The sequence below is a fragment of the Xenopus laevis genome, chromosome 7S (assembly GCF_017654675.1).
Source record: "Xenopus laevis strain J_2021 chromosome 7S, Xenopus_laevis_v10.1, whole genome shotgun sequence".
NCBI classification, from domain to species: Eukaryota; Metazoa; Chordata; class Amphibia; order Anura; family Pipidae; genus Xenopus; species Xenopus laevis.
Window position 1 is genome coordinate 102,055,583 of NC_054384.1, and position 22,022 is coordinate 102,077,604.

Below are 22,022 nucleotides of genomic sequence, written 5' to 3' on the forward strand. Positions count from 1 at the left end.
AGCGATTGGTGGAACAATAAGTAGAAAAATAGGGGGTGTATTCCTACCCAAACATCTGCCTGCTCCCAGTTCAGCCAACCTTTTCTCCCCAATTCTGTCATACTATACCTATGTTGCTCAAGAGACCTCGCTGGGGTTATGCATTGAATAGGTCTGAATTATCTTCAACATTGTTATACAAATCTTTTTCAAGTTACACAAATCTTTTTCAAGTGGAGTGGGGAACTGTACAATTTACATCGTTGCCATTTCCCTAGTACAGGTATGGGACCTGTTATCCAGAATGCTCAAGACCTGGGGTTTTCCAGATAATGGATCTTTCTGTAATTAGTTGACATCAAGCACAAGATACTGCTTAAATTTTACAGAGAAAAAAAAATAGAGAAAAAAATAAAGCTTTTTTGTAAAAATTTGAATTATTTGATTATAATTGAATATGAGAGACTGCTTTAAATATTTTGGAGCTTTCTGAGTGATGGGTTTCCTGATATACTGTACCTGTCCATTGTTTTGTAATGCTATGCTCCTAATATTATAGTAATGCTATGCTCCTAATATTATAATAATGCTATGATCCTAATATGCAGGGTGCCTTATGTTTACTATACCAAGATAGGAGGTCAATAATTAAAATGTATGGAGGCTTGGATACTCCAAAAAGAGACCAGCGATTATGTTATTATAAGTTCTCTAGAGGAAACCTTCTATTGATTGCCTCCCCCCAAACAAATTCACCCTACTATGTTGGGTTTTCTGGTGGAAATACCAAAGAAACCCTACCAGGTGGGATGTCAGTCCGAATGTAGGTCGACTTCCATTAGTGCAAAGGTTTACAGTCTTTCTTCGTTCAAGCCCCTCCTTCAGGTCAATCTTTTTTTAGGTTAGATTCAAAGAAGAATTCTGTTGTCATTCAGCCATAGTTTCAAGAACATTTAGGAAAGCTGATAATTCTTCGCTCCAACACAATAAATCATTTTCAAGTTGGACTTCAGTCTAGGGACCCCAGCCACTGCTCCAGCCATGTAGTATAAAAGATTGGGATGGGACTCAAATCTGTAGCTTGGAACCCCTCTGTGAGGAATGTGTGTCCAAAGGTTTGGATGCCCTATTGCAGGGGCCCCTAACCTTTTTTACCCGTGAGCCACATTCATATGTAAAAAGAGTTGGGGAGCAACACAAGCATAATAAAGTTCCTTTGCGGTACCAAAAAAGGACTTTAATTGGCCATTTAGTAGCCCCTATGTGGACTGGCAGCCTTCAGGAGACTCTACTTGACATTATACTTCATTTTTATGCAATTAACACTTGCTTCCAAGCTTGGAATTCAAAAACAAGCACCTGCTTTGAGGCCACTGAGAGCAACATCCAAGGGTTGTAAAGGAACATGTTGCTCATGAGCTATTGGTTGGGGATCACTGCCCTATTGTGAGGAGCATGTGTACAGATTGTATGGTAAGGTCAATGTTAAAACTGGCCATGGGGCTCCAAACGTTCTAGCCAGTGATAAACCCAGTTGCTTGAAGTGCCAGACTATCATGTACTGCAGGTGTCTCATTTAAAAAGACCTGGTACAGATTGCAGAGACCCATCACTAAGGGCTTATTCTTATACTTTTAAGCACTGCTACTGCACCCTACACCCTGTACCCTAAAGTGCAGAACTGTAAGACATAAGGGAGCCCTGTATTTAACACTTGCAATGAGCAGGCTTTAAGAACTTTAAGAAGTTCCCTGCTTCTTTCTACCCTTATCGCTCCCCTCTTTTAAAACAACATAAAAACTAGGGGGTGTTCCATAAACTGTCCATGTGCCATCTACACTACTGTTTTAAGTTTCCTGTGGGAGCACCGACTAACAAATTCCATTGGAACAAATTCAGTAGCTCAAAAAATACGTTGCTCTCTTCCTCCATTTTTCTATTGAGCCCATAGCAAAAAGAAAAATAGATAAAACTCTAAATAACATAGGGTTGCATACAGTATCTCTGTACAGCCTTGATAAATGCTGTACAGATATGAGATCCGTTATCTGGGAACCCATTATCCAGAAACCTCTGAATTGTGGAAAGGCCATCTCCCATAGATTCCATTTTTTTCCAGAGTCCAAATTTTTTAAAACTATACCTTTTTCTGTGTAATAATAAAACAGTTGATCCCAACTAAGATATAATTAATCCTTATGGAAAGCAAAATCAACCTATTTCATGATTTTCTAGTAGACTTAAGGTATGAAAATCCAAATTACAGAGAGATCGGTTATCCAGAAAACCCCAGGTCCAGAGCATTCTGGATAACAGGTCTCATACCTGTACATGTATGTATATATAAGAATACTGAATTTCATTTCAATGTGTTTCCATAAATCATGTATTATGGGGGGATCTATACATCAACTGAAACCGTGTAAATAAAAATGCCCAGACAATTATTGCAGTTCGCCGCTTCATATCAGTTATTTTGGGCTGAGCTGGAGGCGTTTGTGCCTGAGACAGTCGATCACTGCTGAGCACAAACACACTGAAATCCATTTCTTTCTTCGAACCGCAGGATTTCCCTGTAGATTTCTTTTCTTGTAAAGCATTTGGCACGTGTTTTCCCCCAGATCAATAAATTATTTGCTGGGAGACATCTTGAACCAAGATAATTCCTTTTGCTTCTATTTGTGTGTGGGTGGGGGAAGGTTGGTTATGTGGATTTTTTCATTGCTTGTTGCTTATTAGTTTAAAGCTTAAGTAAATGAAAACCTAATTAATAGCCAGGCCCAAGCAGAGCGGAAGTCTGGACACAATTAGGCCCAACTGAACCCTATGGAAGCTGTTCCTTCCAGTCTGGCAGAAATGCTTAAGTGGCTGTAGGATTTGAGGGAAGGAGTAGAATGATTTGCTGAAAGCTGTGCATGATAAAAAGCAGCCCAGATGCAAGTGCCTGGCATATGAACATGCAGCGTAGATACGGATAGGATGCAGCAGAAGCCCGAGCAGGTGCAATCATTATCGAGGACTGAACTGGGAATAAGTCAACTTGCTTTCTGCCTTTGCCTGATTCTGTTCTCTGTCGCCTGGACATGAGGCAAGAGCCTTTAAGGGAACCTTAAAATAACAGCACTGCCTGGGAGATCTGATGAATGTAACAGGTGCAGAGATTATTTCCAGTCTATGCGTGTGCGTCTGTGTGTAGCAGCAAGAGGGGGAGAGAGCGAAAAAGCAGAAAGGGGGAGAGCACATTGATGTCCCTGCTGTGTCTCTGTAGCCTGAGAAACTTACAGCAGATTGCCTTTCACCAACCTTAATACTGGGAGAAAAGAAAGAAAGAAGAGCGGAGACAGAAGAAAAAAAAAACCCTCTGAGATCCAACAGGTTTTCTTGATCTTTCCTTTTTTTTCTTTTATTTTCCGTCCCTCTTATTTTAAGAGGCAAAAAAATCTGTGAACACACAAATGATGTGGCCTAATTTTTTCGTGCAAGAGGAGGAGCAACGTTACTCAGGAAGAGGTAGAGGCCAACGTGGAAAAGGCCTGACCGATGCCCAGGAGGGCAAGATCAAACTGGCGTTTTTCGTGGCCCTGGTTGGGGTGACTCTTACAGTGCTGGCAGTTGGGACAGAGTTTTGGGTGGAAGTCAACACATACAAGCAGAACCACAGCTCGATCTGCGAAGCCGCCCATTTCGGGCTGTGGAAGTTCTGCCACAAGAAATTGTGGATAGCAGATGTGGATGACTATCGATTGACCTGTGGCCCCGCAGAGCTTCCCGGAGGTAGGGCAATTGATTTATGTGCTGTAGGTGTGATGTTTATGCATAAGTCGCTAGATTTGCTGGAGGGTACGGCTAAGTTCAGAACTCAGAGGAGCAAATTTGGGGACAATGAGCTAAACCACTTGACTTTCCATTAAATGCTTGAGGGACCTGGGATTTTAGTCTTAATGATAAAAAGCTTTTAAGGCTCTTGAAACAGAGGCAGGAATTGTTTGCAAACCAAATTATTGTTCTTACGTTTTGTTTTTTTTAATTAAAGCCTAAACATTTTTAAAGCAGCACCATCTTAGACGATGTAGCGCATAGAAAAGTAGCTATATAGTTGTCCCGTGCGTTATCTCCTATTTTTTATATCATAATGTATTGTTTGTAAGGGGGCACCAAAAACAGAATAAACAGTATTTGCAACTGAAATTAATGTGCAAGCTACATAAAATGTATATTGATTTAAAGGATTTCGTTGGGCTGGGGAAGTTATTGATGCTTTTTTTTTTTGCTTGCATAGAGAATTTTCTCCCAGTTTTCATATTTGTCTATTACCTCCTAATCATGGCATTCTAGATTTCTGTAAACATGGAGATATTGGAGGCATACATTCACTAACAAGCGTAACCAATCAGCAGTTAGCTTAGATCTGGCTATTGCATTTATACCACCAAAAGCAAACTTCTGATTGGTTGCTCTGGGTTACGTCACCAGTGCAAGTCTGCACCCCTAGAGGTTCCTGTTATTTTGTAAAAGCATTAAGAAAAGTTAAAGACTTCTATAGATTTCACAAGACCCCAAAAGCTGCAACTGCTGGATCATTAAATTATATTCCATTTCAATAATAAAATGTGTCATGGATGAAAGTGTCTGTTTCACAGAGAAGACTACTATATCTGCTTAAAGACAATATATGTGAGCATGGGGTCACCATTAATCTAAAGACCACTAAATCTGGCAAATCTAGAGGAACATTACTCCCATAAACCCCTACCAGTCAATAGGATACATTTGGGGGTCTGATGCATGCCTGTAGCTATTGTAGATGGGAGTTGTAGATCTACAACAGCGTTACTGGAAGGAAGTTCTGACATAAATGATAAAAGTATCACTTAATGCACAATGTAATAATATGTCTACATTTTACACAATGTTGTAGCTGCATGGTTGTGGCCTACAGTAAACATCTAATGCTATACATTAATTTTGCATATATATATATGGATGCCAGACACTCCAATTATCCACTGCACCAGGAATCTCCTGTATTGTATACAGATACCTCTTGTATTTGTCTATATGTATTTTGTGCTCACAACCTCATTGCACCCCCACCTAATGGTTTTAAAAATTAGTGGTGAGCACAACTTTCCCTTGTTTGTTATAGTTATACAGGAGCAGTGACCAGCTCCATGTTGTAGCTCCCACCCCTCCCAGCTATAGTCAGGTGATCCCACTGGTGTCTAATAAAAGGGCAGCCAAGTTTGGGAGTTTTACTTTGAAAGCAGCAAGTAAGTTGCAGGTAAAACTTAGTCCCTTTGTAAAATGTATAATTAAGCAATAGAATTCTTAATGAATCAGATGCAATTTGAGTGTAGGACTGGCCAGATATGGGATGACTTTGACGTAGTTGGCCATCTTAAATATATTGCAAAATATGGACAAGTAATCCCTGTTTTGTTTAAAGGGTAAGGCATTTTTTATTAGCTGTAAGCACAAAATGGCTCAATGTCTTAAATATATTGATAATGGGTTGAGTGCAGAGGACTCTTGTATTTGTCAATATGATGAATGGGCCACCCTAGAATTATGGAACAATAGCTATGTTTCAGTGTATCTTTGTCCTCCTTTCATTTTTCAAGTGCTAATTGCACTCTCACACAAATAAAGTACACAAGGTATAGGGTTATCCATATGCATGCTGGTCAGTCCCCAGTGTATGCTAATCTGGAAATGCACTGGCTGATCTGGAGGAACTTCAGTGCAAGTGAATGATCTACATCTAAATCAGTGGTCTCCAAACTCTTTAGGAGAACCTGGAGTAGTGACAGTGGGGCTCAGCTTAAGGGTCAGTTAGGGTGAGATTTTGGGGAGAATGCCTATTTAATATCCTACATGTTCCAATAAAAATCAGCTTCCACTAGGGGTTGCGGGTGAAATGTATTTGCTGTTTCAGATAGTCTTGGCACTATGAGCGATATTCAACAGTTTTCTATATCTTTAACCTTGCAGTAAGCTCAGAGAGGGCCCTGATCAAAGTTTCAACCTTGAAAAGGGGGCTTAAAACAAAACAAAAATAGTTCAAAACCCCATGCTGTTATGCTTTAGGCAACAGGTAGGTCATAAATGGAAGCCATTTACACTCAAGAAAGCAGCAAGAAAATGCCTAAGATCCCTTAACTGCAACTGATGCTGGGGATTATGGATGTTCTACTTGTCTGCTTTAACTTTTGGTCCATACAAGGGTTTAACAAGAAATGTGTCCAATATTAATAGAATCCAGAAGATAAATTACTTGATTAGATAGTCTGGACCCCCTTGTGAGGAACCAAGCTCCAGTCTCTTTATATCTCACACACCACTCCTTAAATTGGAGTAGTGTAATCTTCAGATAAAATAGTAGTGTGCGCTGCCATCATTTAACTAAAGTTGGTCATAGACGTGTAGATTTAATTTCATATCGGACGAATGTATGCATTGCACGACCTGCCACTAACCATTCAGATAGTGTTGCCACCCGGCCGGTATTTTACCGGCCTAGCCGGTAAAACACCAGCCAAGGCCGGGGCCGGTATTACAAATTTACCGGCAATGTAGCTGCCGGTAAATTTGTAATACACATAAAAAAAGCCCGTGGCCTGCCCCCAGCTTGCTCCAAACGTACCTTTTTTTCCTGGGCTTCTTGCCAAATTTGCGCGTTTGGCTCCGCTCCTTTGACGTCATGACCCGGCCAGCCAATAGCACGTCACGGCCCTGCCCCCTTTATCGTCACGGCCCACCCTTTTAACCCCGCCCCCTCCACCTGCCGGTAAAGTTTATTTTAAAAGGTGGCAACCCTACATTCAGATCAAATAAAGTAGTAAAAGAACAGATCAGCCGATGTTCTGCCCCTGACAGCAATCGTATGAAAGTTATGTCTGACAAAAGCTGGTGACAGTCTCCCACTGATATCGGCAGATCGGCAATACATGCAGAGATATTATCGGCAGCTGACAGAAATTTTCTAACTTGTCTGATCAACCGAAAAATGACAGGACACTCCACACACAGCCTGAAAATCGCATGAATCTTTGCGTCTATGGCCATCTTAACTCTCTTCCTGCCCCAGACATATAACATTGCACTTGTATTTTGTCAAAGGTATTAAGTGATCCCAGCCCTTATATAAAAAGCCTCATACATTTTTAGCTTGTACCAATGCTCAATGAATGTTAACTGCTTGCTGAGAAAGTTATAGTTAAAAATTCCACCTTCAAACATGGACGCAAAACAATCGCTATGTCCCATGCCTGGCAATTTTGTAGAATCTACGCCACCTGCATAAGAGTTGCAGAGTCACTGAAAAAAAGAAGAAAATTTAAGGATTCCAGAAGTTCGGTCCTGTAGCCGTTTCTAATCCTTTCTCCAACCGGTATAAATCTTACAAATCCAAATTCTGTGAAACAGCATTTCACAAGGAAGCCCCGGAGAAGAAGTCCAGAGTGACGAAACGCGTCAGCCGGGGCTTAGTGACGTCAGCCAGGGTGTGCCCGGAAAGGAACATGCCGAGAAGAGTAATTAGACTCCAAACCCAGCGTACCAGGTATATGCAATTGCCCCTGGAAAGGACTGATAAGTGCCAATCTGCTTGGTTTTATGTGAGTGCAATTGTAAACTTATGTGATATTTATTAAAAATCTTTCTGATTTCCAGACAGGGATCTGGACACATTTTAAACAATTGTAAGTACCCATCTTCCCTTGGTGGTGGATTTTTGAAAAATTAAGGAAAACGTGTGACCATGATCTACTGAATGAAGGAGTGGGTTTCACGTGTGATTGGATATCATAGAGTACACAGAGAGGTGGCGAACATATAGAAAATATACTACATTATATTTTGGAACATTTTTCACTTTTTCTTGCTTCTCCTGGGCTGACTTGTGAAGCGCTGTTTCACAGAATTTGGATTTGTTGAAGAGTTACAGAGTGCCATGAGATGGTGAATCAATGGGAAACATGCATTGGAAGACATCCTAAACAACAAGTGCTTTCAGCTACTGGGCCAATAATTATTATCTGTTAAATAACATTACATTGAAATAGGCAAATTTTATTTTTTAGCAAATTTCTATTCCATTTCCACTGTCATTAATTCTCCATCAGCATCACTTGCTAGTTAGCAAACCAGTTGCCATTCAAAAATTGCTGTTCCGGAACAAGAACAGCTGGCAAAATGTCTATTGCTGCCCCCCCCTCCCCCAGGGAGCCTTACATTTCCCAGATGCCAAAAGGAATATTTTAACATTTAGTGGCTCATAATGCGGCATGTTGCACATTTCTAACAGTCTCTGACATGGAAAGAAATGTTGACGTTGGATTGGAAGAACTGTATTTAAAAACATGCATGCTTATGCTGCCCCATGATGGAATGAATAGGCGTGAATAGGAATAGGAATGAAAAGGTGAATTTTAATCGTAAAAAGAATTTGGAGTGTTGTCATTGGTGAGGAACGTGTTTAAAAACACTACGGGGCACATTTACTTAGGGTCGAATATCAAGGGTTAATTAACCCTCGATATTGGACTGTCGAAGTTAAATCCTTCGACTTCGGATTTACCGCAATTCGTTAGATCGAACGATCGAAGGAAAAATCAACGATTAATTAACGATTAAATCCTTTGAATCGAACGATTCGAAGGATTTTAATCCATCAATCGAACGATTTTCCTTCGACCAGAAGTTTGTTAGAAAGCCTATGGGGACCTTCCCCATAGGCTAACATTGATGTTCGGCAGGTTTTACTTGGCGAAGTCGGGGGTCGAAGTTTTTTTTAAAGAGACAGTACTTCGACTATTGAATGGTCGAATAGTTGAACGATTTTTAGTTCGAATCGTTCGATTCGAAGTCGTAGTCGAAGGTTGAAGTAGCCAATTCGATGGTCTAAGTATTTTTTCTTCTCTCCTTCACTCGAGCTAAGTAAATGTGCCCCTACATTCATCATGAAACCCTTTCAGTGCTATCCTGAAATACAACTCTAGGAATAGAAATTGTAATAGAGTTGGAATAGGAATAGAAATTGTAACAGAGTTGGATTTGTCTTAATATTACCAGAATATCAACAACGTTGACAGGGCAACATGGCACACCAAGGTCTCCACTGTAGTGAACAATGTTCCTCTGCAACAGGTTGCTGAGATATATTGCACCATTCCAATGTCCTTTATCTGTACATGAAGAGGATAATGTAAAACAAAATCAGGTCGTGGAACCCACAGTAGATGCTTGCTATCAAATGGGGTAAGCAGTGAATGTGACCGGCTGAATAATGACTATGGGCTAATCTTATTTATACAGTTAACAGTGACAGAACAGAGAGCTCCTGCCTGGACTAAAAAAGGTGTTTCTGGATATGTAAACACAACCAGCGTAATCCAAACATCTAATACTTGCACAACTTAAGCCGTTGATTGTCTTTGGAACATTTCAAATGAAAACCTGGGCTGTTTACAAAAAACAGTAACAACATGACTTTAGTGCTCTTTCTGGCCAATGTCTTTTTGACATCTGTGTAGCTTGTTAGGAAGTGATGAAAGATTTAATTGATGCTGCTGGTGGGCCCATCCTTTCTCCATATGAGGAGCTAAGCTGCTAAACCAGATCCTTCTGTGGCTCCCATAAATAGAAATGGAATCTAGAAACATAGAGCAGTTGGTTTAACTTTTGTGCTCAGTAAGGCTGTTTAACCTTTATCCAGTTGCATGGAAGCTGCCCTTGGCGTCATTAGATCTTTGTGACGGAATAGAGAAAGCATGCTCAAGCCATTTACAAGCCACTTAAAATATGCAGAAGATACAGTATGTACTGCTGAAATGTTAATTTCTCCTAGAAATCTTGATATATTGTCTAGTCTTGAAATAACGGAGTTGGCTGGGCTCGCTTGAGGTCTGAACAGATATGGCACATTTAGCATCTTCTCTTGCATGAGCTTGTTGGGTTTATGGAGTGATAATTACATGTGGGTGTCCCCATCTTTTTGACGTGTCAGGGATTTGATCTACTGTATATGTAAGATAATATCCAGGAGCTGAATCAGGGATTTCTCTCTGGATTCGTCTTGAATCCCAAAACCAATTATGTTTTTTGACTGAAACAATGATTGTTATGCCATCAGACCCCACTGGGACACGAGAAATATTCCTGATGGTACCAGGTTCCAGTAGGCCTTTCTATTCACATGATAAAGAGAAATTGGAGCCTCATATCCATTGCATCAAAAAGGTGTTCTGCCTGTTTGTTATGACCACAGAGTGTCAAAGCAGGTTAACATTCTGGATGGATAAACTTCCCTTCATAAGATGAAATGTCACCCAAAACATTATCCTTTGTTTGAAACTCTGTGTCAGTAGAACACTTTTTTGGTGCAACACGTTTGTGGCTCCTATTTCTCTGAATTGCTGACTTGATACCCTGCCAGGTATGTAGGAAGTATCTGCATCGCCATTATCCATCCATCACGTTCTGTGTGTGGGAACCAGTCAATCAACCCTCCTTTTCACCCAACCATTTGCCTTGGGCATGACTAGAGCATATACATTCCCCATTTCTATGTGATAACAAAGGTGAAAGATAGATAATAGTATATAAGGAGAAGCAATTAAGAGAAGAAAAGAAAGCAAAAGTGAAGACTAAAAAATGGAGAGTGGGCCTGAAGCATTCCCCTACATACATGATATGCATACCTGGAGCTGTAGTCTACAACATCAAGGTTGGATCCTTAAGGGTGGTGACACATGCTAAGATGCCAGAGAGATTAATCGACAAGCGGCAAATCTCCTCTTCTTCGGGCAACTAATCTCGCTGAAAAGCCTTCCCGCCAGCTAGAATGTAAATTGCCAGCGGGATGGCGCTTGGAGCGTTTCGTTTTCCATTGTCCCCCGAAGTTGCCTCATGAAGAAATTTTGGGCTACTTTGGAAAACGAAGAACATCCCGCCAGAGATTTAATTTCTAGCCAATGGGAAGGCTTTTCAGGGAAATTACTCGCCCGAAGAAGAGGAGATGTGTTGCTGGGCTACTAATCTTAGCATGTGTCACAGGAAAAGTATCTCACTGGCGGACGTCAAATGTTAGGCACCATTAGTGATTAGATCTGTTTCACTGAGACCCCAAGACAGTGCTTCTGGTTGCTGAAACTGCACTGGCCCAGGCTACTTCTGTAAGAGCACCACCTATTATCATCCCTTTCTTTTATCTTCTCTGCAGCACCGAGCCAAGTGCACATGCATTAGAGTAAAAAGTCGTCTTTTTTGTTTAGAATTTCTCTTCACTGCACTTGGGCACCTGTACTGGAATGTAGAGTAGAGAAGATGATGGTGGTGTGGTGCTCTTAGAGTAGCACCTTGCAGTTTAATTAAACAGAAGCACTAGCCTGGACTCTCAAGTAAGCAACTATAATTATGGGCAGAAGTATAACATTTTGGCTCAGTCATTATTTTCCCAACTCTTGAGGCCCAGCAACCCATTTAATGCAAAAGACGCACCCGCTCAAAAATCATACAGCTGACACTTTGCTTGTATGACTGTCATTAGAAGGATAAGTAACCTGCAAACCTCTTTCTTCTACCTCTCAACAACTAAGAGGTAATTTACAAATGCTTCCAAAAGTGGAAGTGCTCCAGAATAGACACATTGGAGAGCACAAGTGAATGTAATTAATTAAGCCACTTCATTAAAGTTGCTTGTGTGTCTGTTCTTGCTCTTCTGACAAATGATGTGCAACTGTGCCTATTGACATTGGGGAAACCTTGAGCAACCAACACACTGGACCTAGCAGTAGCTCCAGTGTTCCCACAGCATATTTATGGCAATAAACACACCAGACTTTCCTTCAGTAAAATTAATGAAATTCAAATTTTTTTATGGCACTATTTTTTCTTAAAACAGAGCAATATATACACCTACTACTACTGCATAATTCAGTCAGGTTTAATGAATGAATGTGGAATGATACAAGGCCAATCATGGGAGTGCCTGTAAATGACAACAAGCCAAAGGATGAAAGTAGGAGCACAGAGCTGTATTTAGCTTGGAATGATCCACAACAGCTTTTCAAAAGAACACTTTTTGAGCCTAGTTCAATCATGGGCGCCTAGATGTCTGGGTAGGACATTCTGGTGAGGGACCTGCTATCATTTCACAGCTATATTTTTCCTAACATTGCTTCTCAAGATGAGCTGTTAGATTTCAAACACAATCAAACTGCTTAGAGAATATGATATACTTTACTACATTACAGCGGGATAGGTAATAGTCAGCCACATGTTGAGATATCCTTCATGAGATTTACAGCTTCTAGATCTGCTATCCCCCATTGTCCCAACTTTTCTACACCTACCACTGAACTGATGAATTAGCACAGCATTGGGAGATAAGGCTGCTATTGTTTACAGAGACAATATAACAACATAATATATGAAAAAACATAACTTATTGTAACAGTCCACTTCTCCTAGGCACTCAAGCATACCCAGCTATCAACTCACCTTGACCACCGCTCACTAAACTCACAACTGAGGCTCAAAGTCAAAGCATCTGCTGCCAACTGTGACAAAAACCAACTCTCTAAATGCATGAGTAGGGAGGGTCACTGCTGTGCTCCTGGTTCTCTGCCTGCTTGAAGGTAAATTGCCAACAAACTTCAAAAACCCAATCTTAAACCCATAACTCTCCCAAGCTAATAACTACCTAGGGAAAGGGAATATAGCTAGCATTAGCATACTCTGCTTCTCTCCTTTACTCTACAGCAGTGATCCCCAAACAGTGATTCAGGAGCAACATGTTGCTCACCAACCCTTTGGCTGTTGCTCCCAATGGCCTCAAACAAAGAGCTTATTTTTTAATTGGTGGTTTGGAGGAAAGTTTTGGCGCATAAAATCCAGGTGTACTGTCAAATAGAGCCTCTTGTAGTCTTCCAGTCCACATATACCATATAGTCAATCACAGCCCTTATTTGCCCCCCAGGAATTCATGCTTGTGTTGCTCCCCAACTCTTTTAACAACTGAATGTGACTCATAGGCAGTGACGGATGAATTTCTCCCGTTTGTGAAAAATAAGCGCAACAGCGGAAAGTACATGAAAAATCGTGAAAATGGAAAGTTCATGAAAAAAATCGTGAAATTCGAACGTTTTCATGAAAAATTTGTGAAATTCGAACAGTTTCACAAAAAAATCGTGAAATTTTAAGGTTTTCACTAAAAAAATTGTGAAATTTGAAAAAAATTTTGAAAATCTTAAATTTTCATGAAAAATCGTGAAAATCAGAAATTGATGCGGGTGAATTTTCGTGGGAGATTCGCAAATTTATTCGCCGGTGGCGAAATGCAGGAATTCACCGCAAATTTGTGCCAGACGCATTTATTAGCACATCAGTACTCATAGTTATAAAAGGTTGGGGACCCCTGCTCTACGGGTCATTGGGCACCGTGATTACTGTGTTTACAAAGGTTAAAAGCAAACCTCTAGTTTTTCAGCACAGTTCACTTAATTCCTGTTCTCTTTCAGTTAAATACATATTATATCAAGTTGTGATAATGTTGGACCCAATATGCAAACTTTTCTTGCTTAGCGCCTTGGTAGTAGTGTGTTTTGGCTTACATCTTCAGCAATGTTGCTTTAGCTTGCTTCTATGGGAGAGCTTAATTTACTTTATATTAAATAACTCAAGGCATAAAGTAGTCTGTTGGCTGGATACTGAAGATAAAGATCGCAAAATGAGAGTAGATCAATTTTTATTTCTCTGGAGGTATTCAGGTCTTGTTTCTCTGGAATAGTTATTCAGCCACACATAGATATTCTATATATTTACAGTATTAAAGAGATTTTCCTATGTGTTTCTTTGCATATTTGCTTTAGATCAAAAAGATGTGGATCCCTGTCTACACTGGAGATAGATGGCATCACATGCAAATAAGAGCTTCTAGTCTTTAGCATTTGCTTACAAACCACAGCTCTGGGTACTCAGTCACAAGTGTTTAGACACAGAAGAGCACAGAGAAGAGTTTTATAAATGACTACCAGTTATTAACGTAATGGCAAGTTGCATGAGTGTAGCATGTTCATGGACAGCGACATAAGAACTCCCAGACCATCTTAAATCTGTTACAATGTCATAATTGAAGTTAAAATCATTTAAGACAAAATCATGTTGGATCAATGTAATTACAGCCTAAATTTGGAGATTTATTTCCCAAAGCATATGTACTGTACATGGAACAGACCATAGTCCTTGAGACTATTAACATGATAGGTTAAATGGTTCAATGATAAGTTGGCATTATTACTTAATAGTACAGGTATGGGATTCATTATCCAGAAACCAGTTATCATGAAATCTCAGAATTACTGGATGGCCACAGACTTTATTATAATGAAATAACTCAATTTTTTTAAAAATGATTTATTTTTTCTCTGTAATAAAACAGTAGCTTCACCGCCGGCGAATAAATTCTTTTTTTACGCTGGTGTCCGTTCCAACGCCGGCGACAGTTCTGACGCTGGTGACTATTAAATGGATGCCCATTGACTTTAATGTGTGTCAAATGAAATTGTAGCCGGCGTCAATTTTTACACCATCCAATTGTCGCCAACATCAAAAGTCAAGTTTTGTGAATTTGTCACCGCAAATTTCGTGGCGAAACGAGACAAATTCGCCCATCACTACTTGAATCTAAAGATATAATTAATCCTTATTGGAGGCAAGACAATCCTATTGGGTTTTATTAATTTTTAATAAAGGATTTAATGTATGGCAATCCAAATTACAGAAAAATACCTCATCCAAAAAAACCCAGGTACTGAGCATTCAGGAAAGCCCCAGAACTATAGGCACAGGGGCTGCCTGACAAGGGAATCTGAATGACCAGCAGCCAAATTACACTGGTCTAGGTTAGAGATGTGCAGAATCACATTTAGCTGTGTTTAGGTGAGAAGGAATGAGTTAAATCAGAAGATGGACCCAAGGAATTTGCAGCACTCCCAGTAGTAGTATAAAACGCCTTTATTTTCACATATAGCACAGCAATGTTTCGGACCTTACTGGTCCTTTTTCAAGCTGACAAACACATACTGTTAAGTCTTCCCTGGGGAGACGTCGTGGAGTACCAGGAAGTTGGGAACCTGAAGACTGGGTAACCCGGGGTGTAACCATACACAGCATCACAGAGATCGGAATCCATGATAATGGTGAAAGAATATTTAATAAACTTACACACTCATCTTAAATAATTGGTGTTCTACTGGTTTATGAGTGTGATTGTAACTATAGAATTTTTTTAAATTAGTCTAACGCTGACGACTTTTCAATAGTGATAATTCTTTCGTGCGAGTATTTCACAGCGAAGATTCTATTGATCTTACGTTTAGGTCAATTTGAATAGGGCGGGTACATTAAAGTTGTATGAACGTCTTTATTAGAGATGTTGGTGCAAATGCTTGAAATGACCACTTTTTATTAAAAATGTCCAAGGAACCTTAATAAAGACAAAAGAGATCCTCTAATGCCCTAGACATGAGCCCACTGTACAATAAATGTTCCATGGCCATCAAATGTCAGGGGAAAAATGTTAACCCAAAAAAGTTGCAGGCAATACCACTTAAAAAATGGAAAAGTTGCCAGCGTTTTTTCAACTTTAAAGGAAAACTATACCCCCCAAACAATGTGTCTGGGGAAAAATGTTAACCCAAAAAAGTTGCAGGCAATACCACTTAAAAAATGGAAAAGTCGCCAGCGTTTTTTCAACTTTAAAGGAAAACTATACCCCCAAAACAATGTAGGTCTCTATGAAAAGATACTGAGTAAAACAGCTCATGTTTAAAACCCTGCTTCATGTAAATGAACCATTATCATAATAATATACTTTTTTAGTAGTATGTGCCATTGGGTAATCATAAATAGAAAATTGCCATTTTAAAAATTAAGGGCCGCCCCCTGAGATCGTACGATTCACTGTGCACACATACAAACCACATGTTAGGTCACATGAGCCAATTAACAGACAGAGTTCTGCCTTTTGCTTCCTCACTTCTTCCTGTTACAGTTAGTGTTGTAGTATTTCTGGTCAGGTGATCTCTGAGGCAGCACAGATAGAGTCACGAAATGGTGGTTCAAGGCAAGAGATGTAAAAGGGCAATATTTATGTAAATATATATACCAGTTTGGTAAGATTCTTAAATATGTCATTCAATTTGATATAAACTATCTGTTGCTTAAGTATTCATTTTGGGGGTATAGTTTTCCTTTAATGCATTTTCGGCAGACAGGATTTGATGTAAGTGACATAAGACTGATCTAACTTCATTTTAGCAGTTCGCCTGGTCTGAGGTGGCAAAGTCAACACTGGCAAAAGGTAACGTTCAGTAACATTCACACTTTAGTGAATTTGCAGAGCAACGACCATTCGTCTGAGTGAAAAGTCGCCTGGCGATAGAGTGTGAACGAACACTATTGACGTCTCTCTCGCTAGTGAATTGTCATCTGCGCCTGTTAGTGAATTGCTGATGTCCCTACCGATTGGATCTCTGGTGAAAAGTCGCTAGCGTTAGCCGCTTTGCCCTTTAGTAAATCTGCCCCAAGGGCTGTAAAAAAGTTGACTGCATGTGAATAAATGGAATTTCATCTGAAAATAGGTAACTATATGGGGCAGGCCTGGACTGGTGATATGTGGATTCTAGAAAATGGCAGATTCTGGAAAATGCCATAAACAGTCACTATTTAGTGGGCTGTGGAGGCTGTTTGGGCCTCTGTGTACTTAAAATACCAGATTTTGATATATTTTCAATCTCAGTCCAGACACAATATGGGGTGATATTGTAACTTCAGACCCACTCTGTCAATACAATTCATGAACAGCATATGGTTGGAAATTCAGGCCTGATAGTTGTATAATAATTCTGATGACTTTTACTAGTGATGAGCAAAATTTTTCGTCAGGCATGGATTTCCAGTGAAATTTCGCACTTCGCCATCTGCAGTTTTTTTTTTTTCCACAAAACTGGGGCAAAAATCTGCTGCGAAAAATTATGGATTGAGTACAAAGTACTGCTTTATTATTACAGAATAAAAGGAAATAATTTTTAAAATTTAGAATTATTTGTTTAAAACGGAGTCTGTGGGAGATGGCCTTCCCATCATTTGGAGCTTTCTAGATAAGGGGTTTCCAAGTAACGGGTCCTATACCTGTAGCAACCAACAACAGGCTAGTAGCTGCTAACTGCTTACTAGTTGAACCTAGGGTTGCCACCTTTTGAAAATGTTCTTACCGGCCCGTGGGGGCGGCAACACATCAGGGTGCAATGCAATGATGTTAAGGGCAGGGTGATGATATTGAGGGGCGGGGTGATTATATTGAGGGGCGGGGTGATGATATTGAAGGGCGGGGTGATGACGTGAGCAGATGATGATGTCACCAATACCCGAGAGAGGCTTTAGGACGGAGGAAGAGGTACGTTTTTACTGGATCGGGAGCTTAAGGAGGAGTTTCAGGGTTTGCACTTTAGGTTATTACAAAGTTACTTTGTTATACAGGTCTTGACCCTGGCAGGCAGGTGCCTGGTGGCAACCCTAGTTGCACAATCAATGGCTGTATGAGATAGTGGGATGCAACTCTGAATTTAATGGCACCCCAATTATGGAGTGAATGTGGAGGCTATTTCATAGCTATGATACTTTGCAAATATCCATCTAAAGGTCACAGGGACAGTGAACTAATCTCAAGCTACAGTTACTGCTCACAACACAATCCTCCTCCATGAACAGATATTTCCATTTTGCATTTTTTTCTAAACTGCTAGAGATTCCTTTCCCATAATCAATATTACACACTGTACGCATTTAATGGGTGAAGAGATGTGGTTGTAAATGGAAGGGAACTCAGGAGGAATGGGACAAGCTGGTTTGAGGGAGCTTGATTACAAGACATGAAATGCTATCGATATATAATGCTGCCTCCACACATCAACAGTCTCCTCGAGTAACAGGCTGGACATTTACTCGCAGGGAGAAGCAGGAGTCAGACGAACACTAGAAAATGTGCTTTTCAGAAAGTATCATCCATCTTTGTCAGAAGCAAGGGTAACTTAACCATCAGTGTGTGGGTGTGTGCCTTTACAGTTACAGGTAATGTTGTTGTACTGTTAGCCAGTAAAAATGTTATAGGGCAATAAAGGTGATACCTTTATTGGCTAACTAATATAATCATAGCAAGCTTTCAGAATATTTTAGTCCCCTCTTCAAGATGATTACAATGAAGCTGTGGTGTTCACTGGTTGATTTTACAACATTCAGCTCATTGGTCAAATGACCAACAAAAGGAATATCCATCTGCGTGTAAGGTGTCAAAGTTAGTGATGGGCGGATAAATTTGGCTAGGAATTTCCATGTTTTGCCACCGGCGAATAAATACGCAAAACTGCCACGAAAATTAGCCAGCGTCAAAAAACTGGACACACGTCAGAATAGCTGCTTGCGTCAAAAATGTCGCGCGGCAACATTATTCAGATGCCCATCGAGCATCAACATTTACGTGAATTGACGACGGCGTCAAAATATGCGTTTCATGAATTTTTCGCCATTTCGCAAATTTCCCATGAAATTCGCAAAATATAAATCTGCGTGTAAGATGTCAAAGTTGGCGATGGGCGGATAGAAGTGAAGCGAAACTAATTCGCTCATCAAAGTCATTTGCAATGGGAATTGCAGGAGACAAGCAGATAAGGTACAAGATAATGTGGGTCAAAGATGCTGAATATAAATTAGGGCTGAATTACTGAAATGTGGAATAAAAGGAATTCCATATGATCTCTTAGTCCTGATCCACACATGTTTATATTACTTTCAATTCGTTGGAGAAGGGACTAAACCTGGGCCTTGGATGTATGGCTAATTAATGTGGACTAAGAAAGGACTGCACCAGGTCAGAAATTCAAACGTGTGGATATGGACTAAAAGATCTTTTCATCCCAGACTCCATTAATTCAGCCCTAATTTATATTCAGCATCTTTGACCCACATTATCTTGTAGCTTATCCACTTGTCTCTTGCAGATCCCCTCGTAAATTACTTTACACATAGATCGTTATTCCTTTTGTCGGTCATTTGACTAGTGATTTGTCCCGTTTTGCTTCACCGGAAAATTTCACGCCGCCGTCAATTCAAAATCAAAATTGACGTGGCGACAATTCCGGTGTGCAAAAACTTTGACTCCGGAGAATTTTCGTGTCAATTTCACGAATGTATTCGCCCGCGACAAAACGTGGAAATTCGGCTTGAATTTGCGAGTGGCGAATAAATTCGCCCATCACTACATTTGACCTATGAGCTGAATGCTGGATTTATATACTAGAGAACACCACAGGTATTACCTTTATACCACTTTGTTATTTTTTATTTCAAAAGGGTTGCCCTGTGCCTTTACAGGGAATAGAATGTTAGGAGAAGCATTTAACACACATGAAGTTGCCCCCTGGTAAAGTCTGGCTGGGTGCTTGTCATGGTTGAATCAATTCATTACTTCCACAATACATACATATTCTAGTAAATAATTCCTCTGCATTCCATTTAAATAGAAACTCATATCTAATCTGGGAAGCTGTGAAATCGCTCTCTCAAAGCAAATTTGTTTCGTTCTGACCTTCACGGGGGTGGAGGGAAGATTTATGGCTCGACTAATTGCGACCAAAGCAGTCAACACAAGCGGAAAAGAGAAAGGGATTTGCACATTATTTTCTCCAAGGATCAAATCACATTCTAGAGTTTCAGTGCCGGTTCCTGGATGCTAATGCTAAGGTCCTGGTTCTACAGATGATGTCATGCACCAAGGTGTTTCCATAGCAACTGGAATCCTGAAATTAACCAACGGAAAAAAAGATGAGATAATCAATGCAGAAAGGAGAGGTGGTGTTCCAGAGAACTGACATTGTACTCGCTTGTGTCGCAAAGTAGCCTAAAACAACACGTAGTAGTGGGTAGCGAGGAGGTGGGAGTGTTCTTGGTACGGACTGGTCACAATCCAGTAACCCGCCAATACCTCATGACATCATATTACTTGTATTATTTAAGCCTTTGCTTTAGTGCTGCAAGAGGAAACAGTATCAAAAGAATAACGGTCTCCATTCCAGATAAACAGAGGCAGGAAACTTTGCAGCTCTTCCTCTTCACTAGTTTCTCCCGTGTTTTAATATCTATTGAGGCTTAAGTTAACTGTCTCCACGGTAACTCAAGACGGTTACACCAACACACTGATCTTGCAGTATCATCACATGCAACGGTTACCATGGATACAGAAAAAAATAAAACAGTCCAGTTCCTCTTCACCAAATATGGCCACTTTCCTGACTCAGTGGAACTAGAAGTTCAGTTTGGTCTCTTCGTAAGCTGAGCAGTAATTTTTATATGACGGAACTGTAATAGAGTCGCGAGGAAATATGATAGCAAGGATGTGCACTAAATATATTATACTGACACAGCTGAACCTGCTTAGAGGACAATGAGTTAATATTAGTTACATTAGTGTTATTAATGTAAGATAAGATTTTATGCAGCTTTATACAAAAAAAAAACAGCCAATCAATGTATCAATGAAAAACGAAAAAGAGGGTACAAATAGTTCAGCCATTTAAAAAAAAAATGGGCAATCAGAAATTAAAATTCACTTCTCTGGTCCCATGAAACTAGGGATTAGGCTTCAGGTCAGATCATCATTAAAGGTTACCCCCGAACACTGTAGGTCTCTATAAAGTTATATGTAAAACCCTGCTTCATCTAAATAAACCATTTTCCTAATAATATACTTGTTTAGTAGTATGTGCCATTGGGTAATCCTAACTAGAAAACTGCCATTTTAAAAAACAAGGGCCGCCCCCTAAGATCGTACGATTCACTTTGTACACATACAAACCACATGTAAGGTCACATGAGCCAATTAACAGACAGAGTTCTGCCTTTTGCTTCCACACTTCTTCCTGTTACTGTTAGAGCTGCAGTATTTCTGGTCAGGTGATCTCTGAGGCAGCACATAGACCATCATGAAATGGTGGTTCAAGGCAAAAGATGTAAAAGGGCAATATTTACTTAAATATATATTCCAGTTTGGTAAGATTCTTTAATATGTCACTTAATATGATATAAACTATCTGTTGCCTAAGTAATCATTTTGGGGGTATAGTTTTCCTTTAAGGATTAAGCCAAATATGAATTCTGAGCTGGGTGTTTGGATTTAGCCGAATCCCACACCAAATCCATGATTCCAAGCATCCCTAAAACCTACCTTGGTACTTCGTAATGGAGAACACATGGGCTCAGTTACAATCACAAGTGCAAAATGAACAAAACACTCACTTAAACCACACAACTTGCTCCTAGTGCCAAGTCTGCTGATGAATTGTGCAGGATTTCATAAAAAATGAAAGTATAAAGTGCATGGATGTAAGGAGTTAGTGTTATGTCCAGGGCTTCTTGTGAAAGTTGAAACTACATAAAGGACATTAACTCAATATGTGAAAAAATGTTGGCCTCCTTATGGGGCAAATTTAGTAAAGGGCAAAGTGACTAACGCGGGCGAAAATTCTCCAGCGTGACGTCATTTCAGTGCTTTGCAGATTTACTAAAGGTCGCTGGCATAACTTTGCTAGTGAAAGAGATAGACTCTAGTGGTACTTTGCTCCCAAAGCCCTGGTGAATTTGCGCTCTGACAAATGGACGTAACTAGGCAAATTCACTAAGATGTGGATTTTACTGAACGTTACCTCTTGTGCCAGCCTTCACCACCTCAGACCAGGGAAAGTGCAATAGAGTAGATAGGACTTCCTCGAAAAATAGTTGAAAATGTTTCAAAGTCCCAAAAAACGCTAGCGTCTTTTCCTTTTTTCAGGGTGATAGGCTGAAAAATAGTGTAAATTTTTTTTGGGGGTAACCAGCTTCCCCTTACATTTCCTAATATATGGCCATAAACTATACACTGGGCTCATGTGTAGGGCAGTGATGGGCGAATAAATTAGACTGGTATGAATTTGCAGCGAGTTTTCGCATTT

The 22,022-nt window shown here is 40.0% G+C and overlaps 1 protein-coding gene across 1 annotated transcript in view; it reads left to right on the forward strand.

The window, feature by feature from the left end:
* The first annotated feature begins 2,666 nt into the window (after positions 1–2,666).
* LOC108697824 (voltage-dependent calcium channel gamma-6 subunit) overlaps positions 2,667–22,022 on the forward strand; it is a 62,750-nt gene continuing 43,394 nt past the window's right edge. Inside the window, exon 1 of the mRNA XM_041571632.1 lies at positions 2,667–3,753. Coding sequence (XP_041427566.1) covers positions 3,435–3,753 — 319 coding nt within the window. The 5' untranslated portion in view covers positions 2,667–3,434. The remainder of the gene's footprint in view (positions 3,754–22,022) is intronic.